This window comes from Stylophora pistillata, chromosome 7 (assembly GCF_964205215.1).
Source record: "Stylophora pistillata chromosome 7, jaStyPist1.2, whole genome shotgun sequence".
Lineage (NCBI taxonomy): Eukaryota > Metazoa > Cnidaria > Anthozoa > Scleractinia > Pocilloporidae > Stylophora > Stylophora pistillata.
Genome location: NC_142525.1, coordinates 28,988,036 through 29,010,269, shown reverse-complemented (window position 1 = coordinate 29,010,269; position 22,234 = coordinate 28,988,036). Strand labels below are relative to the sequence as shown.

The following is a 22,234-nucleotide window of genomic DNA, read 5'->3' as shown; positions in this document are numbered from 1 at the left end:
GAGACAGCGTAGCAAGGGCGAAGGTTAACGTAGGGCAGTATTCGATTCAAGTTTGTTGAAAAGTAACAGCGGAAAACTGAGATAAGAACAGCATGCTTTTAGTTTTTTATTTTCTTGTCGCTCGGGCCCCGTCCTTTGACATGAAAAATGAAAATGATCATGATTAGATTTCGACCATACAAAATTCTGCAGTGCTGAAAACTGTAATTTAGCCATTTAGGCAGGAGAGGGAAATATTCAGTGAAGCTTTTATTGCCATTTTATAGTGTTTTAATCCCATACTCATTCCTTACAACGAGAAATCGATCTGTTTATATTAAATCCGTCATAAAACATGGACTACTACCGGAGACGTGATAAGACTATAATGAACGTGTTAGATTCAGTCATCTTCCGTCTCTTAAAATAAACTGCCTGACTTCCCAAGTTAAAATAAACTGCCCGACTTTCCAAAAAATCTAAACACGAGGAAACACTAGAATCCCACAGCGAATGTTCATCATATGATCCAGGGAATTAATGAAAAAGTTTTTCAAAATCATTCCAGATCCATTTGGAAACGTGACTGTAAAACATTAGTTTAGCTTGCTTTTTTTCTTTTTTTTTTTTTTTTTCTTGTTTCAACACAGGAAACTTTTCGCAAAACGTGTCATCCATTCAATCCTTTCTTTAAATTGCGAAACTAGCTAGGAATATACGTAAGTTCCGGATAGAAACTCCGGAATTCCTACTCGACGTAATTTTATTGATCACGTTTACTTATATAACATAACTCGAACTTTTTAACTACCGTTTGTCAATTCCAGGAATATTAAGAGACCTAAAACTTCCAAAAAAGGCAATTATTAGTCTACATATACGCATTCACCAAAAATTGTCTGTCATAATTAAGCTTTTATATCGCAACAGAACGTAAAAAATCTGTAAGTTGCTAACTTTAGCATACTTCTTTCCCACAACAGCAATATTTCTGGTCGTTGAAATGGCCTCTTTTCTTGAGGCGTTCACGTACTATGCTATGATCAAAAGGTCTCATTATGATTATAATATCAATAAAACAAACTATCTCTGGAGTCCTTAACTTTTAAGAGGCATAAAAATAACAGTTTTTCAAGCTAATCTTGAAGAGCACTCGTCTAACTTGGAAGAGCGAAGGGACAATCTGTTCAGAACTGAAGATATGTTACATCTCGGCACTCGCCAAAATACGCAAGGACTGACTCGGGCAGTGCGGAGTGAGACTTGAACTGATGATTCGGGCTTGTTTTGGGGACATAGTTACTCTGTATATTCGTTTTGCTAAGCACAAATCGCACTCCGAGTGGGCCATATTTATCGTCTCTTGATCTTAAGAAGAATGTCTGCTCAGGAATTTCAGGCCATCAGCATGATTTTTTTTTAGCTACACCTGTACTGGAACTTCATAGCCACTATTCGCAAGTAGATTGGCCGTCTGCGTCTAATAATTTTTCCGAAACACGGCTCACGGAAGGATTTCAGAGTCTATCGCTCCGGAGGAAGTGAACGATAAAATGAAACTCGTTCCGGGAGCCCACCCTGATGCCCTAACGTGACCAGGTTACAAACCTTGCATTGGTATGCGCATTTCTTCAATGAGCTCACAGCGAAAAGCTTCTTTTCAAAAAATTAACCAACCTTTCCGAGGATAAGATGGGCGCTGACTGTATAGCATTTACACTGTTTTCACTAACGAACTTGGGACTTTATCTCAGGTCGTATCGAGCCCATAAAGAACAGTTGTGTTGTTAAATAGTGCACTGTACCTTTTCATTAATTTTAAGCGGAAAAGCTTAAATTAGAACGTTCATTACTCTTCAAATAAACTGACATGTAAGGAAACGTAAGTTTATGTAAACCGTCACACTTTTAAAATCTTTCAATTATAAAATGTCCCGATTGTGCAAACAGCGAAAATTTAAAACAAATGTCCAGCCAGAGGTGACATCGAAACGTAGCCATTCGGCGTTGACAGAAAAAAACGGTTCTTAAAAGTTCTTATGAAAATACCAGTGATTGGAACAATTAGATTTATTCATGTCCTTTTTGATTAAACAAGTTTATAAGCTAAAACTGTCGTGATGTCATGAATGTATTCCGTACGTTTGCATGTTCGTTCACATCCATCATCGCCCCCTACCTACGCGGAAATGTTACTCATCCGAATACACCGGAAGCGTTTAAGGGTAGGTGTGGCGACAATGAATTGCTCTTCTTTTGTCAAACAAGACGGGAAACGATTCTTTGAAGGATTAAAAGTGCTAATGGTCCGTTCAAAGTAGAAACATACCGCGTTTGGGGCCTTTAGCTCGGGAGAGAAAAACGCACAAAAGCGGGTGCGTTTCTGTTACTTGAGAAATTCGGTAATTCAAAGCGGTGCATTTGTGAAGCGAAATTAAAAGTTTTCATCAGTAAAATTAGCAGTTTTGTGTGACTTTTATTATCACAAGTTTTTTTATGTTAGGTCTGGATTTTCTCACGGTCAAAGACTGAATTATGATGAGGTAAGCGTCGCTTTTGGCAAGGTTTTCATGTGTTGTCTGTTGGTGCGAATGAGAAGGTATTAATTTTCGAATGTACTGGAAAAATGATTTGACAAATCCTTGCTTGTGCGCTTCATCGGGTCACTTTTAATAAGAAATGGGCAATCGCACCTGATGACAGATTGAAGATTTCAAAAGAGAAAAACCTGATAAATCTCGTTGGGAGAAAAAGGAGTGTTATGAGTATCGAAAAACATGAAAAAAAAAAAAGAAAAAATCAGCTCTTGGCAAGCTCATAATAAGCATCCTATGGTGCCACAAATGTAGATAATGATTTAAAATTGACATTGTCGTTGATCGCTCGCTAAATATTATCATTTTTTCCATGCCTGCTCTATGATTTATCTTAGCGTGCGAGTAAAAGTGAGTGTGACTTTCCAATGTTCGCCGCGCACTACCGTTGCATTAATACTAAAAGAGCGTCAAAAATTGCATCTCGCAAGGGAATCAAACGTACTTTGTAAATTGCCTCGACGATTCCACCATGGATGATATCGAAATTTTATCATTTAAGAGAGGTGCAACAAACTTTTTTTTACAGTGAGTGCATCTTGATGACTTCATCCCGAAGTTGTTCTTTTTTTTCTGTGTACCTCTTGTGTTTACGAATGTTTGCACGATTTCGCAAATAAATGTAAATTGACGATTAAAACCAAACCAATGAAGCGGCGGAAGTCATTTTGGGTGGAGGCAAGAGCTTACTATGCCACAACTGTGTCTAACAATGATAATTGTATCACTGCCTCTACGCCGAAACTTCAATGACTGCCAAACAGTTTTAAGAATATCCACTGCGAATAAAATCCCGGAATCACAGTTTTCAGTAAGGCTCGTAATTTGGTTATGGTAAGATAATTTGAGGGCCACCTAAGGACCGCGCTGATTTCTTAAACGTATAAAGTTCGCCAGCAGGAGCTTAAGTTTTCACACATTTTACTCAACAAAAGCTGGATCTGGTTACGAAGGAAGGAAACCTCATTTGTTTGTCTAGACATTTCAGCAGGATGGATTGTAACAAGGGCTTGCAAAGCAGACTATTTTTACCCTCTTCAATCAGCTTTTCTTTTCTTATGCAAATTGCGATGGCGTGCTGGTCAGTTGTCAATGAGTTCTCGTCGCTACGACCAGTTTATGAAGCCGGCTGTCGTCAAAATATCAAGGACAAACACCATTATACTATTTGTTAATAAAATATTTTATTATATGAGGTTTCGCCAGGAAACACATTGGTAACAATATTATGAAATATCACTGCTCTAATTTGGACAAAAAAATAAAGATATTTAGTTTACTCATGGGAAAGGGGTTCTTCACGCCTACATCGACTGCAAATCAAATGAATAATTCTGCCGGCGCAAAACACAGAAAAGTAAACATTCTTGCCATCACGCCGCTCAATTTTAATCCTTAACTTTGCTTACCACAGACGGAAAATGAGTGTGGCTTAATGCCAAGGAGGAAATGAAAACAAAAAACTATTAGGAAAGCCTTTCTGGTCCACATTTCACTTGGCGCCTTCTAGTTCCTGAGCAATTTACCGCCCCACTTGCTTCTCGAAACGGAGCGTTGTTCCATAGACATGAATTCCCCTTTCGGTTCGTTTTTTGTATCTAAAGAGATATATGCGTAACTATCAAAATGGAAACCGATATTTACACTGAAGTGAGACGCAAAATTTGTTGCTACGCTTATCGGCGATTCAAAGTTGTACTAAAAAATAAAAAACAAAACAAACTCGCAAACGCACCTTTAAAACTATATAAATCTGTGAAATAAACCTGCATTTAATACACTTACTAAAAAATTAAGATCGCTTCGTAGCAAAAAATAACCAAGTTTTTGGATCCAAAGTTAAGAAAGCTACCCTAATTACCTCAATTATGCCGTATGCTGCTTAATGAACCATTACAATTTTGCCTAACGCAGAAAAAACCACCCTTGATCATGTGTTAACCATTCTTGAATCTCGCCTGAGTTGTGGAAAGGCTCTCTAAGGTTACACATAGCGTGCCCGATGCTTACCAAGTGCTGATTTTTGGGCGGATAAAATGTTAGAGTTCAAGTCTCGCTCACGATTAATCAGTGTTGATGTTTTGTCATTTCCTACGAACAAAAGACGATCTTGAGGGTGGAGTTGGAAATAGATCTTATTTTTTTCACACGCTACTGGATAACTATGCAAGATCAAAACGCCGAATAAGTAACAACAGCCGAGTTATTGAAGACTATGAAAAGTAATTTTGCGGGGACGCAAACATTTGACGCTACCATGAAAACCCTTATTAATCTCCAACTCTTATTTACAAGCAATTAAATCAAAAAACTATTATAATTTTACCGCAAAAAATTATACCGACTTTCAATTGTTTTTCTCTAGAATAACAGCATAAAGCCTTCCTATTTCGACTCTAGAGCCGAACTTTGTAGTTTCGGTGCGAAACAAGTTCTCTTATAAAAGTAAGTTACAATCTCAACCTTAATATTTACGCGTATGAAAAATGTAGAAAAGGGAAATAGTTTGATCGCTAACAAGCGCCTTTTTACTTACTTTTCATTCCGTTGAGAATAATCTAATGTCATTGAAAAATCCTTCTTATAAAACTATTACGTTGCGCAAAAAAATCCCGTCAAACTCAAAGCCAAGTCAAGGTCGGCGATATTAGCACGGATTCCATATCGTTTAAGATCTCCGAATTGAACTCTAATCCAACTCCAAGATCTTCGGTTTCCATGTTGGTGGAATTATCTGTTCCCTCCATAACACCTAAGTCGACATTTGTACCAGGCAAGCTGTCGAGGATCTCGGGTATCCTAGGATCGGCGCGAAAAGAAGTGTCCTTCGAGTTGTAATTCGCGTCAAACATCGGTTGCGAATCGTTCATATCGACGTCGTGGAACTGGTAATTACCACCTCCCATTCCGAGCCCGGAATCAAACGATTCATCTCTGATGTGTCCTCCGTTTGTTACAGGGGGATCTGGCGCGCTGAATTCTCGCGTCAAGTTTCCGAGAAGCGACGGTTTTCCACCTTCTTCTAGAATATCACGTTTCAATTTGATCTCTTGCTTCAAGAGTTCCTGCTGCCGTTTCAAAAGTTGCTCACGCTCTCTCTGGAGACGATGAAGCTGAAGGGTTCGATGGCCATGGCGATTAAAATCAGGAGGCAAGGTGGAACCGCGCATACTCTCCTGGTTTCTACAGTGCATCGCGAGTCGCGGGTCGATCCAGCTGGTTGTTCTTTCGATGTGGTTGATATAGTAAATATCACCTTCTGGTGTTATCGCTTGCTCCCAGCCATCAGGCAAATTGCCGACTGGCTGTACGCTGTTCAAATTTGAAGTTGACTGTGTTTTCCTTGGGTCTTGCCATGTCGTTAGCTGTTCGAAGTGACTGCGAGAGAGAACAAAAGTGTGATTAGTTTTACTATCACTGAAACAGCGTTTTTACTGTGTGTTACATCCGATTTGGCTACCCGCCATATTGAGTACCAAAGACACGTACATGTATAAGGAAAAAGATCATCATAATGGTTTTTAGAAATACACTAAAAAACCTTAAATCAATAGAATTTTATGCAAGAAAATTAGTATGTCTAATGGGACCGCTAACACTTCCAGCGCAGTAAGTTAACATAAAGAAATTTACAATTTTTGACTTTAGATGGCGTGCGTGCGTTTTAATATTTAAATGTGGTAATTTAACTGAAGTTGTGTTAAGACATTTACAATACATTAAACCACTGGCATTAGAGGATGTTAACCTATTTTCGCCTTACTTCATGAAGTATCGTTGGCCACTCGCCGTCGTTCTCATTTCCCACCCGGGCGGCATTGGAGTTGGCTCCTCAAGCAACGCCGTGTTATCGAAAGAGGTTGATCTCTGATGGTGGACGCCAGGACTCAAGGAGTGGTTTGGCGGGCCTTTTAGAGTCGTAGGAACTGTAAGCGACGCTGGCGATGAACGCGAATGCGAATGAGAGATTGGAAGCCTTTTTGGGACGTCATGATCGGGTGATAAGCCACCGTCGATTGGAGGTTGCTTGAAAAAAGACGGAGGAAGCTTCCTTAAACGCATCGGTAACGATTGCGACGATGCTGGCTCAGGATGCGTCTTCGCCACTGAGTTTTTGCTGACGACATGGAAAAGCGCCTCTAGGTCGTTATCGGAATCTTGTCTCACATGCACCACACAATTATTGTTCTTTCTCTCCATTGCCAGTGTTGTTTATAGCCTAACGTGGTGTGCTTGATACACTACGCCTTTGACGCATCAAATGGCAAACCGCTAGCGCCGTAATTACTCGGAACTGTTATGAAGCTCACTAGGGTCAGTATCGAGAAATATATACACATATATTATAGGCTATTATTTCCACTCATTGCGGGGGACCTGGTTTTCGGGTGGGACGTGACGTAATGATTAGCCTCGAGATTTGGTCGTCATACCAACTGTAAGAACTAACCAATCAGCTGGCGTATTTGAACAAACAATAGTTCATGAAAGGCGCCGCTCTGTAGGTCTATTTTTGTTAGCTACGTAACGGTTGTCGTTGGGCAGCGAGATTTAAAGCGTGGGTTTCTCTGTGGTGCAAAATCATCGCGCTCTCTGGGGCTTTCTAGAAGAGAGTTTATGACAGAATGGATTTATAGTGGTCACGCGCACGGTACGCAGCTCAAAATGTCGGCAAAAGCCTCGAGAGACCTTTGAAATGTGAATACTCCGCGGGGACTAAAATGCACGATACAATGACAATTACATGTAAACAAGACTTACTTGATATGCAGCTGTGTGATAAATATCGAGCTGTCTGTTTGTGTAAGTCTGTTTGTAAATTTGGCAAAGTTTTAAACAGAACAGAAAAAAAGGACGGAAATTTGGCCTATCTGGGCGGTAATGGTGACGGATAGTTTCGTGTTGTGTGGGGTTTCCGTGTACTCCTTCTTGCGCAGTTTCTGCTGACTGGGACATCACGTAGCACTGAAATTCCGGGGGGGTGATGTGTAAACAGGTATCACGTCTTGTTGTTTTGCTTTTTATATTCTCGCGAATTGACAATGAACTTTAATCCTTTAAACACCGCTCGTGCATCCTGCGATGTCCCTTTTTTTTCTTTGTTGATTATTTTTCGTTTCTTCATCCCCAGAGATCTCTTCTTTACCCACGAGTATTCAAGACTCTCCCCCCTGTGAGACATGACGCCGTTCGTCTCACGTATACAATGAGTGACACTCAGCTTTATTACTGACAGCTCAGCGCACCGGAAGTCGCATTGTTTCTTAAGAGAAATAAAGGATGGCCGTCTGCGTTTGAAACCCGAAGCTGTTATTACACAGCTCTAAAGGTTTTGGCTAAATTTTTATTGGCTAGATGGTTTCTTTCAATTTTCCACAACACCGACCGCTTGATAAGACATTTGTTGATAACGGGATGGAGATTTTGGCGATAACCCCCAGTTCAGAGGGTCGAAGGTTCTTATTTTTCAGCCGCAGGCTACCACAATCTTGATAACAACAACCTTGCTATCTCAACGTCGATTTGCTCGCTCGATTGCCTCTTCCTCTGAACTGTTAAACGCCCTGTGGACATATAATAAAAAAAAACGTAGCAAATCTGCCAAAAAGCAGGCACACGTTCACTTCGCAGCAGATCTTTTTGTCACTCAATTCTTGTTTCTTGCGAAATAGAGGTGGGTGGTCGAGCATCGTGTCAATTTGTTTGTGGAACAATGTGCCTTTGAAAAAACACGCAAATTTTCTCGCGAAAACGCGCCATAACAAGCGACATCACGCGATCCTTAGGAGGTTTCAGTCGCCAGACCGCTCCACGAATTTATTCTTCACTGATTCAATCATCCTCTAATCCATTTTCCACATCCGCGATTATAGTTAATTTTGCACGCAGAGCCGCCAGTTGAACTCCTTGTTGTTTTCCGCATAGAGAGGAGATAGAATGAAAACAGACTCCCACTGTTTTAAAGAAATGTGCAGTCATGTAGCTTACGCATGAAGAAACAGTGTGTAAGCCACAGCCAGTGATTTAACATCTGCGACAACATCTAAAATGATAGATTTCTCTTATATCTCACTCAAGAATTTCCCGAGTGCAAAATTAAGACCTGTGCATCTTTGACGCAACGATGCAAAGAAGGCCTTGAGAGTGTAACTTACATCAACCATAAAACTTTGGAGTTTGACGGAGCCCTTCTATTCTGTGTCATGATGATTAGTCAATTTCAGGAAATTGAACTGTTCTTATACGAAACGTGCAATACGTACAATTTGATTAATTGCTTATTCAAAATCGAACGATTAAACTGTTTTCTACTTAATCAGTATACAAGAACGTTCCCCTCTATTTCCGGACGCGGGGAAATAAGTAACTGAAACTCAGCCACGGAAGAAGCGACGGTCCAGGTTGTTCGATCGAAAGACACCGACTAACAAAACGCCAATCGAACCGTGAAAGTCTGCTTATTTCTGCTGGTAAGGCTCCTGTTTCTGTCAACTCTACGAGCCAAAGCTTAGTTAAGAAGTCAACAATTTTATTTACCCATTACTGATAGAGGTAAAATTTAGATCTCGAATCCTAGTTTCTTTGCACTCTAAGAGAGGAATCTGTGATAAATTTTAAGCTCTCCCTTAGTTCCAAGGAGCCGAGATGGCTTGCAGTTTTTGTTATAGCAACCGTTTTATTCCCACGATCCCGTGAAAACCTTTAATCTGTTAACAATACATGAACCAACAGTAATTGTCTTACTGTCACGAACGGAAGCTGTATGAACAAAAGCAGTCTTCTATACTTTTAAATGTCTTGGAGATTGTTACTAACATAACCTAATCTAGAAGGACTTATCGAACAGAAATCACCAGCATTCATTTTCCGCAAAGAGCTTCAAATTTCACAGGTGTGATCATTAAATTTTCGTCATGTTTCTGTGATTTCTCAGTTCTTCATTTCTTATTATCGACAAACCCGCTTTGTTTCGACAGGAGTTGATTATCTATAAGATGTCTCATCTGTCAAGTGTTGGTTTTTGATGCCGGGTAATACAAGAATCAAAGATCGAGGGAGGCATTTTGGCAGGGAATTGTGTTCAATTATCATAAGTTGGAATCTGGCCCAACTTCAAATTAATGATCTGGCCGAGTTCAAATGCTTCGTTGTAAATAAATATTGCGTTGGCAAACTCAATATGGCAAGGTTAAAGGTCTCTCATCACATTATTACACAAAGGAAAAACATTTGAGATCCCACACGGACAGCGAGAAAAAAGAGAAAAAAGTTTCATGATGACCAATTTTATGCATTCGTTTTCTTTTCGCTCGCTAACTTTTTGTGACGGAAACTGATTGATCATGCGAAGCATGGAGCAAGCTGTATCAACGTCCATGGCAGCAGTGCAGTATCTTACAAGAGCAAACGCGCGACTGGCACTTCTCACGGAAAACTAATATCACAGCTGATAAATATACAGATGCAGACAAACCTGCTTGCTAACCAACTAAACAGGCCTCTTCACTGATACTCAGTCTTCATCTAACGACGAAAAAAACATCCAGCTGTTACTTGCCGATCAACGTGAAATTCGAAATTTTATCATTTCACCTGCAAACTGTGCAAAGCTGTGCAAAGCTGTGCAAAGCTGTGCAGTCGTAGCAAATACAGTTGAGCAGTATTGCGCAACATCTGTACGGCACGTTTTTGCCCTGAAAAATGTTACCTCAGCTCAAACAAATAAAACACATGCAACCAAAAGTTTTTTATTTTGGTTAGGACGGAAAAAACAGCCGGCAACGTTTTCGCTGCCTTGCTGCAATTGAGGAAAAAAAAAAACGATTGTAAACACGTGTTCCCGATATATTATGAATATGATAAATCCTTTTTTTTTTTCGACTTCCAGCGCAAATCTTTTCTCCTTCCCGTCAAAACAGTACAAAATCTCTGATCTGCAGAACATCATGACCTGTTATCAAACGAGCAAGATACGGTTTTAATCTCGGGCGAACCTTCCCATACGATATGACCCATAGAGAAGTTAAGAGTGCTTAGTCGGGGTTTTGACTCTTTGAAGAGATTTGTTCTGGCGTATTCTTAAGTTGCGGATCTACAATAAAAAAAAAAACTCGTTTTTTTTCCCACCGATCAAAGTAAATCCAGTTTGGTGGAAAGACGGGAAAATAGTCACTTTTAATCACGGTTTTTTTTTTTTTTTAACCTTTCGATTTCTTGGGAAATCACAGGTTATTCATATCAGAAAAGGCCCACACTGCTGTCTATTGAGTTCATCCGTCGCCGGGTTATACTGCAGCTGCAGGCTGAGTGTACGCGCCTTGCCATGTTAATAGGTCACATGCACCCCTGCAAAGAAAAGCGTAAGTCGAGAATTCAGTTCACAGCTCAGGAACATCGGCTTATTGTCTTAGTCAGACTCTTGATCTAAGAAATCTATTAAACTATTAAAAACTTTTGACGCGTCTTTTAGTTAAAAAAATACAAAGCTGGACTATAAAACGCTGAGTGCGGATTTTTCTTCCAATAGATTTTGACGACAGCTGGCCTTTTGATCGAGAAGTAGATTCTAGATGGCGGCGCTGACTTGTATTTTGATATTCTACATGAAACGTAAACCAAAGTATTGAATTGTTTTGACCTCTGCTAGCATCGAAACGGGGCTTCTTTGGGGATTCCCGGTCTCAAACAGGAACTCCACTAAGTTCCAACATGTACACATGCAAATTTTAGCAAACAACACCCGTGATTCAAATTACGATCCCAATCCCCGAATAAGCATTGAGAACTTCGTTATAGTGGTATATTTTTCATGTACTTGAAAAAGTTTGCTACCCTTTAAGCCGACTTCTAATCTGAGTTCTATTCCAAATCTTTCAAATATTGAAAACAAAAGGAAACGCAAGCCAACTTCGCCTTACTGTTAAACACTTTGAGAATAACCCAGCTTTTGGAGTTTAACTGGACGGAGAACAACATCCATCGCCAATAAAAAATTAAAGTAATTTTGATTGTCTCATTAACATGCCTTTTAGCTTTGAAAGGATCGGATCGCAAGATCCTTTGTTTGGTAAAAACTATGAATGTGATGATTTTGGAAAACAATGAAAATTTGGACGCATTAGTTGTTTTTTTTTTTTTTTTTTTAAATATATCAAAATCTTGTGCTGACTATAATCGACTGAAAACATCGATTTCTTCACATGACCGAATGATGTGATCGGCATTACCTCTGATTATGCAACACGGGAAGTATCATTTATGAAATCACTCTTCTGTTATCTTTAGTTTACGCATGAGTGTCTGCACGTTCAGTCAATGAGTACTTGAAATATCACGCGAGCGTATCAGTAGACCATTAAATTATTTGAAATTGCACGTTTTGTTATGTTACTGACGTATTATTGACTAAGTTATTTGGGGAAAAAAAACGTATACAACTCCTGATTTGGACGTCTAACATAACAAAAAAAATTTAGTTCTCTTAACTTTTCGAATAAAATTTTGATAAAATGCAATGATCTCATGCTGAAAGAATTTAAAGAATGCTAATAATACAGTTTGAAGTTTATGCGTTTTATTGGGTAAGACTACATAACGCGAAAGATATTCTAGGAAGTTATGTGGAGATACTAAGACGATCGAATAAAATCTGAAACTAGACTTTTCTCATATTTCCTAAATTTTTCTACATAGGTGTACACTGTTTTAATTTTTTTACCAAATTACCTCCATTCTTATACTTTCGCAGTATTTGACACGGGGCCAAGATATCCGTTGGTTGGTGTTAAGTTTGATTTCCTTTTTTGATAAAAACAGGCACTACCTTGTTCGGTGAACAACATCAGCAAAGCTGGTAATATGATAAATCTACGGTGCCAGTTTTGGTTTTTCTCTAACAAATAAAGAAAAATGTTGGATTCTGTACAGTCTGTTAAACAAAGAGCTGGTGCCAGTATGGTATCAAGTTATGTTGCATTGTCCGTTAACTGTTCGCAACACTATATACTGATGTCTTGTACATTTGTTGCAAGATTTCCCAGTCAACAGGAAACGAAGCCTTTGCCATACAAACGTGCCGCTCAAACTAGCTGAAAAACCAAGATTGCTTTTCTTAAGCAGACGTTAATTTAGTTTTTTTCCAGCCTGCGAGAGCAGCCTCCTTTTTCCGAGAGTATATGTTTTGGAACGCTACATATATCAAGGTTTTCAGGGTCTAGACATTCGATTCATGGTCAAAAAACTTAAGTAGGTCAGCTTTTCACATTTTTCATGGAGAAAACAAAGCACTTATGCGAAAACCGTTAACTGTTTTTTGAGCCGGAAAGAAGATAGTAAAGCAACTCTTGGGCAAAGACTACTTATCTGCCTGGAATGTTGAGTAATCAAGCTAACGACGCTAAGAAGATGGTTCAGTAAAGAAGTGAGTTCCCCAAGTTCACACGTAAAAGTATCTTCTCGCCCAGCATGATGTCTAAGCCTGTTTTGAAGGAATCTATGGATCGGAGCAGAAACAATTCAATTGACCGCCTCGCGTCTAGAACAGAGGGTATCTTTCGAGATCAAAAGTCTGAAAAAGAACATGCGCAAGATTGTTGAATGCGCGGTCCATGATTCGCGCAAAACTAATAATTTTCTTCTTATATTTCAAAATACTGTTTCTGTTTACACATGGCTTCATAGGGTTCGCTACAGAGATTTCACAATCTTGATGCCTCGAACAAGGTAGCGAACTGAAATAAAAGGAGTTTGTCTGCGAATGACATTATATTAACTTGACTTGATTTGTCTGAAATGAATTTCCGAATGCGAAGCGCTCTTTAAGATTCGTTGTTTGAGAGAGTTGTCCGTCTTCAAGATATTTAAGTAAAAGTTAAAATTACGAGCTCCGCCGTTAGGGTCAGTTTGGCCTGAGGTTTACCTTCTGGCCAGCGGTAATATTGGCAACGAAGCTCAGAGTCGCGTTGGGGACCCTGGGAAAGAGGTTTACCCATCATGCACTAGGAAATAACCAAAATGGCGGACGAAGAGAAACAGTTCACCTTCCAGTTTGTTCCAAACAAAACTTTCCCAGGTTTTGAGTCTTCAGATGTTAAAGAACTCTTTTCGAAATGGTACAATACGAAAGCTGCCATCCTATCTAGATGTTTTTCACTGTTTATTGTGGCAAAATAACGGTGCCGGAGTAAATTAAGTCGTTTGTTTCAGCCCATTCATAATCTCATCTATCCCGTTTTTCAGGGGAATGATAACGAGAACTAAGGTTCAAATGTTCTCATATGATCAGTTATTCCAAGCTTACCAGAAAGATAAATTTGTGATGGTAAGTTGGATTGATGAGAAATATTTGTCCCAGCATTAGTAAAAACAAAAAAGGCAGGTGCATTTGCACTGCTAGTATTAGTTTTGAGTCTGTATGCTTCCATTTTCACTATCTGAATCATAATTGTGCAAAAATTTGTAACAAAATATTCCAATACAATTCAACAGTATCAAACGTATGCAGAGGTCTTTGGACCACTTTCGAATTACATTATTTGTACATGTACCATTGCGAAAAAAAAAAAAAGCGTTACCTGTAACTATGGCTTGACACTACCGGGTACCGGTGTGCAATGTTTTAATCCTGATCACCCCAACATCAGTGTGCATATACACCACTTTCATAAATGGCTGCTGTATAAATATTCTTTAGTTTAAATTTAAATTAGCCCTACTGGCCTCGCTTGAGATAATGTATTCTTTTGAATTTTGTACTGGAGAACGAGGCCAGTAGGGCTAATTTAAATTTAAACAAAAGAATATTAATCTGGCAGCCTTTTATGAAAGTGGTCTATTCTCCGTACTGTTCTCTATACATTTCCTAAGGTGCTGACAAGGAGAATTTGTTTAACAATCAAGAGCTTCTTGAGTTGGTGATCATTTCCTTTATTCTCCTGACCTGGGTGTTTGTTTGAGAGGTGATATTATTAGGAGAATTTAGATGCCAGTTGCTCATAGGGGATAAAGGGTTTAGAAAGGGCAATCAAATCTATTATACATTAAGACACCACTGTTATTAATTTATGTTTATCTTTTTTATCATTATTATTCTTTTAGTTGTTATTTAAGATATTGAAATGAAAAGCTTGAAATTTCCCCAAACTTTAAATCTTTTGAAATCAACAGGACTTTTTTCAAGATCCTGCTGTTTTATCAAGTCTACAGGTTAGTTACTTTGTCACATCTGTATTTTTTGTTAGAAGATGAAAAACAAAAAACAAGTTTTGTTGCACATGTAAATTTGACTCAGAGGACACACCTTTGGGGTTAAAGACCAAGCTACATTGACAAGGAAGAGGGGAAAGTATTTTTTCATGTTGCACAGAAAATTTTTGAAAAGTGAAGCTGTCATATGTCTACCAACTTATTATCAATAACTTTTTTCTGTGAGCTACATCAACAAGGAAGGGGGGAAAGTATTTTGATGTTGTGCAGAAAATTTTTGAGGAGCAAAGCTGTCATGTGTCTGCCAACTAATTGTCAAAAGGTTTTGTCTGCGATTGCATGCAAATCTGTTATAGATAGTTAAAAAAAAGATAACTTCCAATTCTGATGGTCAAATTTTATCTCCAGAATCTCCAAAAAAATTACAAGGGTCATAAACTGTAGTACTGAAAACTAGAATGCTGTTTTTTAATGTTTTGCAATAATTTCTTTTGTACAGAATCCTCATGAACTACCTGTATGTAATTGTAGTTACATATATATTTTTCCTACAGATTTGGTCATTTATCTGTTTTATTTGTTTTTTGTTTTTGCTTAATTGTATATTTTAAATTCATTAGTTACTTGTTGCTGTTTAGGTTGCTTCTTCCTCCAATTCATGGGGTCCTCTTGGTGAGTAGTAAAATGGATGAAAATTCAGTATTAAAAGTAGTCATCTCTGTATTTCTGCAGCGTTCAACAGTCTTTCTTTTTGTGTCAGGTATCAGACCGTCATCTGTCACAGCAGAAATTGTCTCTTGTGCAGTCACATCTATGGATTTTTTTGACAGGCTACAAGAACAAGGTGAAGATTTAATTTTTTTAGGAGGAACCCAAAAGGAATTTCTTCTCACAAAGTCAGTACATTTTCAAGCAGAAAGTTGATCAGAGAAAGAAAAATATCACCTAAGAGATAAAGAAGGGTTTACTAATGTACTATTGTATGCAGCCTATTTTAGGCCAAAGGGGCGCAGACTGCCTCTGACAGAATCTGGCCATGTGGTTTTGTAAAATACACACCTTCTCCTGACATTGTGTATCTGTCATGTAAACATGCATGTTAGTATAGGTAATCGCATGGGGCCGAGTAAAATTAAGGATTAATATCACGTGTGTTTTCGTAAGTTGCTGAAATTGCCCAAGTCGCGCAGCGACGAGGGCAATTTCTGCAACTTCCGAAAACACAAGTGATATTAATCCTTAATTTTAGGAGGAACCATGTGATTACTTGTTTATAATATAAGGGGCAAAATGTTTTCTTACTGATCTCGTGCAAAACGGGACGCCATTGTTACAAAACAAACAGAAATTTCTTTACCTTGGCAGCCGTTACTAAGTGATTTTCAGCCAATCATTTTCAAGTAATTTTGCCTGGGGCAATTACAAAAATTAAGAAAAAATGCCCTCTGTCTTGACCAATCACAATTCAGTAATTTTGCCCCTTATATTATAACAATTGTAACTAGCTCTCAGGACATTGTTTAAACTTTGCTTGCTGCATTTATTCCATTCAAACAAGCTTAAAATCATATTTCCCCAGTTATTTGTAGGACTCCTTCATCGCCACATGTATAGCTAAATAAACAAGTTAGAATGAGAAGGTTGTTTCTTCAGATATTAGTTTATTTAAGCACCAATATCTTCGAGCCAAAATTAAAGGAAATGAATTGTGGACAGTGCAGCAAATTGATTTTTATATCTTGATAATAAAATAGTTAAAAAGGTCATTTCACCTACACTCCACATGCATTGGGTTTCACTTGATTACTTTGAAACTAAGTATGAGCATTGCTTTTAATTCAAAAGGTATTGTGAGAGAATCAGGGAACATTAAAAAGTGTTTTGATGATTACTTCGAAGACTACGTTATTTCTGATGAGCTTAGAAAAGTAAGTATATCCCCAGTAAACTTCTTGCAAACCAAGTAAATGTGTGTAGTTTGAGGAGAGGTCATCATCACCAACTCTAATGCTTCAATATTGAACCAAGTTTGTCTTGCCAGAATATGAAAAAAAAAAAAAAAAAATACAGTAGCGTAAACCTGTTTCACTCTCTGAGTCCCTGAACATGAGTACAGGAGTGGGTGGACTGAAAATGGGTGCTCTAAGAAGAACAACACACAGGCTTTTAACCTCATTTCCATTGATCAAGAGTCTGGAACAATACAGGCTGCAGTTGCAGTTACAGACAGTAGTTCTTTTTGCTTAGGCCATTATACCTTCACACTGACTGGTACACTATTTTGGTTTTCACATAATTTACTGCTGTACATGGAAGCCATCACCACCTACTACTGTTCTTGAACCTGACCCTCAAAGTTCTGTGTGGTGCACATCTGTCAATATTTTCTCCACTGAATTTTTTGACGTGCACGAAAGACTTAACTGAAAAGGAGGGACTGCTCACAGTTTACTTGTATCATGGTAGAGAACTAACTAATAAGTATTTAGGCAGCTTTCCTCTATTGGGGAGGATGAAACACTTTCTGGCTTTGTAGTTTATTTTTAATTTTTTTGCCATCTCACTCTTTAAAATTTTCCTTAGTGGCATATCAAGTACAGTGCACATGCATGTAAAAAAATTAATGAAAAAAGAAATGTAAATAAATAAATGTAAAGGCTTGTTGGCTTTGACTCATCAGGTCTTACTTCTTGAAGAAGCTGAAACATATGCATTATTTAGCGATGCTGATAGAAATGAATTCATTTTCCTGATTTTCAAGCATCTTTGTCTTGGAGGGCAAGTCTGTCAAGTGAGTTTATGTAGTTATCCCTGTGCTAATAAACTTCTTTTGTTTCACGTTGGAGGTCAACCGAGTCGCCCTGCTTTGCCATTGCAGTTCCTTTACTACGATCCTTTACTATCAAAATTATCATGCGCCACACCAGTTCCTTTTCTTTTAGAATGTGATGCTTTAAGTTTTCTTTTTCGTTTTGCATAGAGAGATTAAAAAAACGAACCGAAAAAAGACTGTGCAGCAGAAAGTTTTTAAAGTCATTAGTGTTTCTTTTTTTTTTTTCCTCTGGAACGTGATCCTCGCTACCTTAACTAGATACTCTTCAACTTCATTGGGCGTTCCTTTTGTTGTTTTATAACGTGAAAAGTATAGAGGTATAAAAGCAAAGAACGGGGAGGTCGAGGCCAGGGCAGGGAAGTGTAATTTTACCGCCAATTGAATGTTATTCTTCAAGCTGGTTTGGCTTCTGTCCTCGTGTACCGGTTCACAAGAGCCAATACAAAAGACCAAACAATACACAATAGCTAACCGATAACTCCTAAACAAAGAAAGAACAATGGTAATTCCCTTGTGAACCGGTACACCAGGACAGAACCCTGGTTTGTGCAGACATTAAACTAACTTTGCCTGTTTTTAAATTATGCGAATTTATCAACTGAGGTGATAATGTAAATTGGCCACCGTGAAAAGTCCCAAAGCTTACCTTACGAGCGTTAAACCTTTGTCAGAGCGGAAGATCGAGAAGTTTGCTCAGACAAAGGGCTAACGCTCGAAACGTCAGTTTTAGAACTCCTTACGGTGGCTAATTTACAACTATTCACCGAAGTGCTGGTTTGCTCAATTGGTTAGAGCGCCGGATTATGTTGTGCGGGAGTTCGAGGGTTCGAGCCCAGGCCGAACCAATACTCATGGTCTTAAAATAACTGAGGAGAATTTGCTACCTTTCTATAATCAAGAAATGGATAGATAATCTAGTCTTCTCGGATAAGGAGGAATAAATCGTAGGCTCCGTCTCCTGCAGGGTTAGGGGTAGGAGACGTTGATTTCCCACGCACGAGATTACTGTGTGGGGGATGTCCTCCCCTGGGTGGGATGGGTGGGTGTTGGCCCTGAAAAGCCCCTATGGGGAGTGGTCAATTAACCTATGTATTATGTATGTATGTATGTATGTTTATGTATGTAGGTAGGTAGGTAGGTAGGAAGGTAGGTAGATAAGTACGTACGTATGTATATTTATGTATGTATATCCACCCCTAACCACCTACACTGAGGTGAATAGTTGTTTTAGTAGATACTAAAACGGTGAGATAATATACACCACCAAAAATTGATTTGAGTGATTTCTTCGCTTGTCACGGATGCAAACCGGGACGCCATTTTTTCCCGAGTTGCTCGGAGGTAAATAGCAAAGGATATTCGGAGTTTGACTAGCCAATCAGAGCGCACTTTCAACACTATCCACTGTTTTAGTATATACTAATTTACATTATCAACTTGGTTGATAAAAAACAAAATATCTTGGTATACCCTCACCGACGCAGCAACACAGTTTCTATAGAAACTTACTCCTTTTTATCATTTACCTTGTTGCCTTTCTTTTAGTATGAAGATGACATAAATCCTTATCTTGAAACGACCAAGATAATTTACAAAGATCTTTTAAGGTAATGGGGAACCGGCATTGTTCAAGTTTGAATGTGTATAGAAAAATGGCAGGGATGGTGCGCGAGGCTTTGATCAAAAAATTTGGAGAACCCCTTAAAACGGATTGAAAGCTGCTAACAACAACGGTTGGTATCAAAGCTTTGCGAGGAAAATAACTATTTTCTTTTCTCCCCTAAGATAAGTTTGTTTAACCCTTTACCTGACACCCCAACATCAGTATGCATATTCTCCATACTGTTCTCTATACATTTCCTAAAGTGCTGACAAGGAGAATTTGTTTAACAATCAGGAGCTTCTGTAGTTGGTGATCATTTCTGTTATTCTCCTGACCTTGTTGTGTGATTCAGGGGTGATATTGTAAGGAGAAATTAGATGCTAGTCACTCTTAGAGCTCAAAGGTTTAATTTTAAAGTCCTATCACAGCTCTTGTCTCCTTGTCTTCCCTTGCAGTGTCTTCAAAGACCCAACCACAAAAAAGCTACAAGTAGGATCAGTTGTGCTCAAAGTTTCCGCACAGGTATTGCTTGATGTCTTATTGAACTTAATTGACGGGGGGGGTCACCGATCACTTTGCCGACACGTTAACTCGCCGTAACCTTTGGGTAACTCGCCAACACCACTGGTCAACTCGCCTCTAAAAGCAATCTCGCGGTAAGGTCGTAGAGATAACACAGAGAGTTTCCGGATGTACTTTTTAAGTACCATCGCCATGATTGTAGGCGGTTGGGAGACTAAGAACTCGCACCGGTCAAACAGAATCGACACAAATGTAAATGAAAATCAATCTCGGATTAAGCTTTCTATATATGCTTAAAACTAAAAAGAAGGTTGACCAAGTATATCCGCGAAGAGACTTAAGGATGTCGGCGTAGTGACCAGTTTATCTATCAGATTAACAAAGACGACTGTCGGCGAGTAGACCAAAGATGTCAGCAGGCTGATGTGTTGGCGAAGTGACCGGTACCCATCGGTCCCATTGAGAGCCGCAGATTATGGCTCGAATGTTCTGAGAGAAACGTAAAAATAAATCGTGAAAAGGTTGTACTTTTTCATCATGAGGAAGTAATTCTCGTTTATGTCGTTTGCCTCCGATGTGGATCGCATGATATCTTCTGTTTCTGTCTTTTTTTTCGGACTACAGGACGAAGACGGTTCGCAATTATATCCTTCACTTACGCCACACGATCAGTCCTTTGCCTATATGTGCATCAACCCGCTGAAGCGACACGTTTACATCTGGTGTCACTCGTGGAGATGATGTCCACCTTGGTTGAAGCTACACGTTAACATTTGGAGTTAAGCTCCTAACGCTTTGAAGACAACTGGAGACGAATTAGTCATCGTCGTGTGACCGTAAGGATAGGCTAGGGACGCTCTAACGGCCTTGGTTCTCTTCACCGTCTAGAATCGACTGCCCACGCACTCCGCCCTTGTTCTCGCGCCTTCGCTCTAACTAGACTCAAGGAAGCGCTTCATTCGCTGTTGCTGGGCTTACACCAGACGGGGTTTCTACTGGTTTAAGATAAGAGAGGTTGCGTTTGATGTTCACACTTACCTGCGCCAACCGTACCAAAGCCGTTCAAAAACTAGAACTCCACTAGTGAGGCAGAATTTTTGGGTGGCAAGGTCAAGAATTCAATTAAGAATTTAACCAGCAAGGTGATAAGACCAGGATCGTCCACTTTGTTGCATTATAGAGATGAAGTTGCATGGACATGCCAATTTATAATTTGATGAAGAGCGTTCTGCATATAAGAAGACAGTAGGGACATTAAGCAAACCACGACGGCTACGGCAACGAGAACGTGGAAAAACAATAGATCTAATTGACAGAACAATCGCCCAGCGCGTGCGTTTTAAAACTTTGTGCATTTCTTAGCCGTCCTTTGCAAAACGACAACGTGAAATCACCGAAATTTGCGTCGTCTGCGAAGCGAAACCGCGGCAGCAAATTATTTTAATTTCCATTTGGAACTCAACCCTACTTTTATGCGTTATGTTGAGTTTGAGGTCTGGCGCCCTATAAGACGGTAAACACGTGCAGCCATTTTCGAAATTCTAACTAAACGTAGAAACTGATTTTTTAATCGACGTCTTCCGTGGCGTTGCCGCCCTGACTGCTTAAAGTCCCAAATAAAACCAGTACCTTTCGCTCTGACCAAGGGCTAACGCTGGAAACGTCCGCTCTGAGAACATTTTACGTCAGTTCCGTGTGAATAGAGTGAATACACGTAGATTGAACAACTCGTTTTGATCAAAATGCATGGTTAACTCTTTCTGAATCGCTTTGAAATCTGTTCTTACTTTAAACAGAGAGCATAGTAATTTAATGTTTGAGTTAAATAAAGTGTGTAAGAATTTTTATCCTTTGTTCACTATTCAGATCCTTCAACGTGGTGGTGGCAGAGAACATTTGCAACAGGATCACAGAACATTTTTACACGTGTATATATTTACGAGCCTCAGTGGAAGCGAATCGCAATAGTCCATTTTACAATTGTGTGCTTGTTTGCCAAGCCTTTGAACGGGAGTGAGGCTAGGGATGACCTTGTTATGATACAAACCTTGCTGCCTTTCAAATGTAAATCACTTTGTTATCATGCTAACTAGATACAGGTCTCTATCACAACAAGGTCATCTTTAGCCTCATTCTGAATCAAAGGCTCGGCAACTAAGTACACAACTGTAAAATGGCCTATTCTACATGTGTTTTGTTCTGATCTGATCTCACGTCAACCCGCTTTGCGATATCTCTACTCGTGACGCATTTTATTGTCATGTGAAGGCGCAATGAACAGTGATTACAAAGAAACAACTTTTTTTCCTATTCTTGACCAGAAAAGATCGCGGCAGTAAGTTATTGCTGTTGCGATGAATGACACTAAAAGTATGCATGCCTCTGGAGTGGCAACTTCCAGCTATAATCTCTAAGTTGTACTTCTTTAAAATTCCAAGCATTATAAAACTCTTCTTCATACTCCCCAGAAACAGCCTTCGGCGCTTAACTAATACGCAG

General features: G+C 39.1%; 2 protein-coding genes across 2 annotated transcripts; one reads left to right on the top strand and one right to left on the bottom strand.

The window, feature by feature from the left end:
• Positions 1 to 3,732: 3,732 nt before the first annotated feature.
• LOC111320705 (transcriptional coactivator YAP1-A) lies at positions 3,733 to 8,769 on the bottom strand. The gene is made up of 3 exons (XM_022923379.2): positions 7,335 to 8,769; positions 6,337 to 6,882; positions 3,733 to 5,951 (listed from the first exon to the last, which is right to left on the bottom strand). Exons 2-3 carry the CDS (start codon positions 6,771 to 6,773, stop codon positions 5,195 to 5,197), a joined length of 1,194 nt encoding a protein of 397 aa, XP_022779114.1. The 5' UTR covers positions 6,774 to 6,882; positions 7,335 to 8,769; the 3' UTR covers positions 3,733 to 5,194.
• A 4,776-nt stretch (positions 8,770 to 13,545) lies between these two features.
• LOC111320726 (cilia- and flagella-associated protein 300) lies at positions 13,546 to 21,582 on the top strand. The gene is made up of 10 exons (XM_022923407.2): positions 13,546 to 13,684; positions 13,812 to 13,893; positions 14,739 to 14,777; positions 15,416 to 15,449; positions 15,538 to 15,621; positions 16,623 to 16,705; positions 17,458 to 17,568; positions 19,156 to 19,217; positions 19,669 to 19,735; positions 20,360 to 21,582. The coding sequence occupies exons 1-10, from the start codon at positions 13,587 to 13,589 to the stop codon at positions 20,474 to 20,476; spliced, it is 777 nt and encodes a 258-aa protein (XP_022779142.1). The 5' UTR covers positions 13,546 to 13,586; the 3' UTR covers positions 20,477 to 21,582.
• The last annotated feature ends 652 nt before the right edge of the window (positions 21,583 to 22,234 follow it).

What these genes read in the sequence shown, in the direction of transcription:
- LOC111320705 (XM_022923379.2), bottom strand. Translation starts at nt 6,773, where the DNA reads ATGGAGAGAAAGAACAATAATTGTGTGGTGCATGTGAGACAAGATTCC. An exon ending in GGCCAACGATACTTCATGAA is followed by an intron (nt 5,952 to 6,336) that starts GTAAGGCGAAAA and finishes TCTCTCTCGCAG; the next exon opens with TCACTTCGAACAGCTAACGA.
- LOC111320726 (XM_022923407.2), top strand. Translation starts at nt 13,587, where the DNA reads ATGGCGGACGAAGAGAAACAGTTCACCTTCCAGTTTGTTCCAAACAAA. An exon ending in CAATTCATGGGGTCCTCTTG is followed by an intron (nt 15,450 to 15,537) that starts GTGAGTAGTAAA and finishes TTTTTGTGTCAG; the next exon opens with GTATCAGACCGTCATCTGTC. An exon ending in TGACAGGCTACAAGAACAAG is followed by an intron (nt 15,622 to 16,622) that starts GTGAAGATTTAA and finishes TTAATTCAAAAG; the next exon opens with GTATTGTGAGAGAATCAGGG.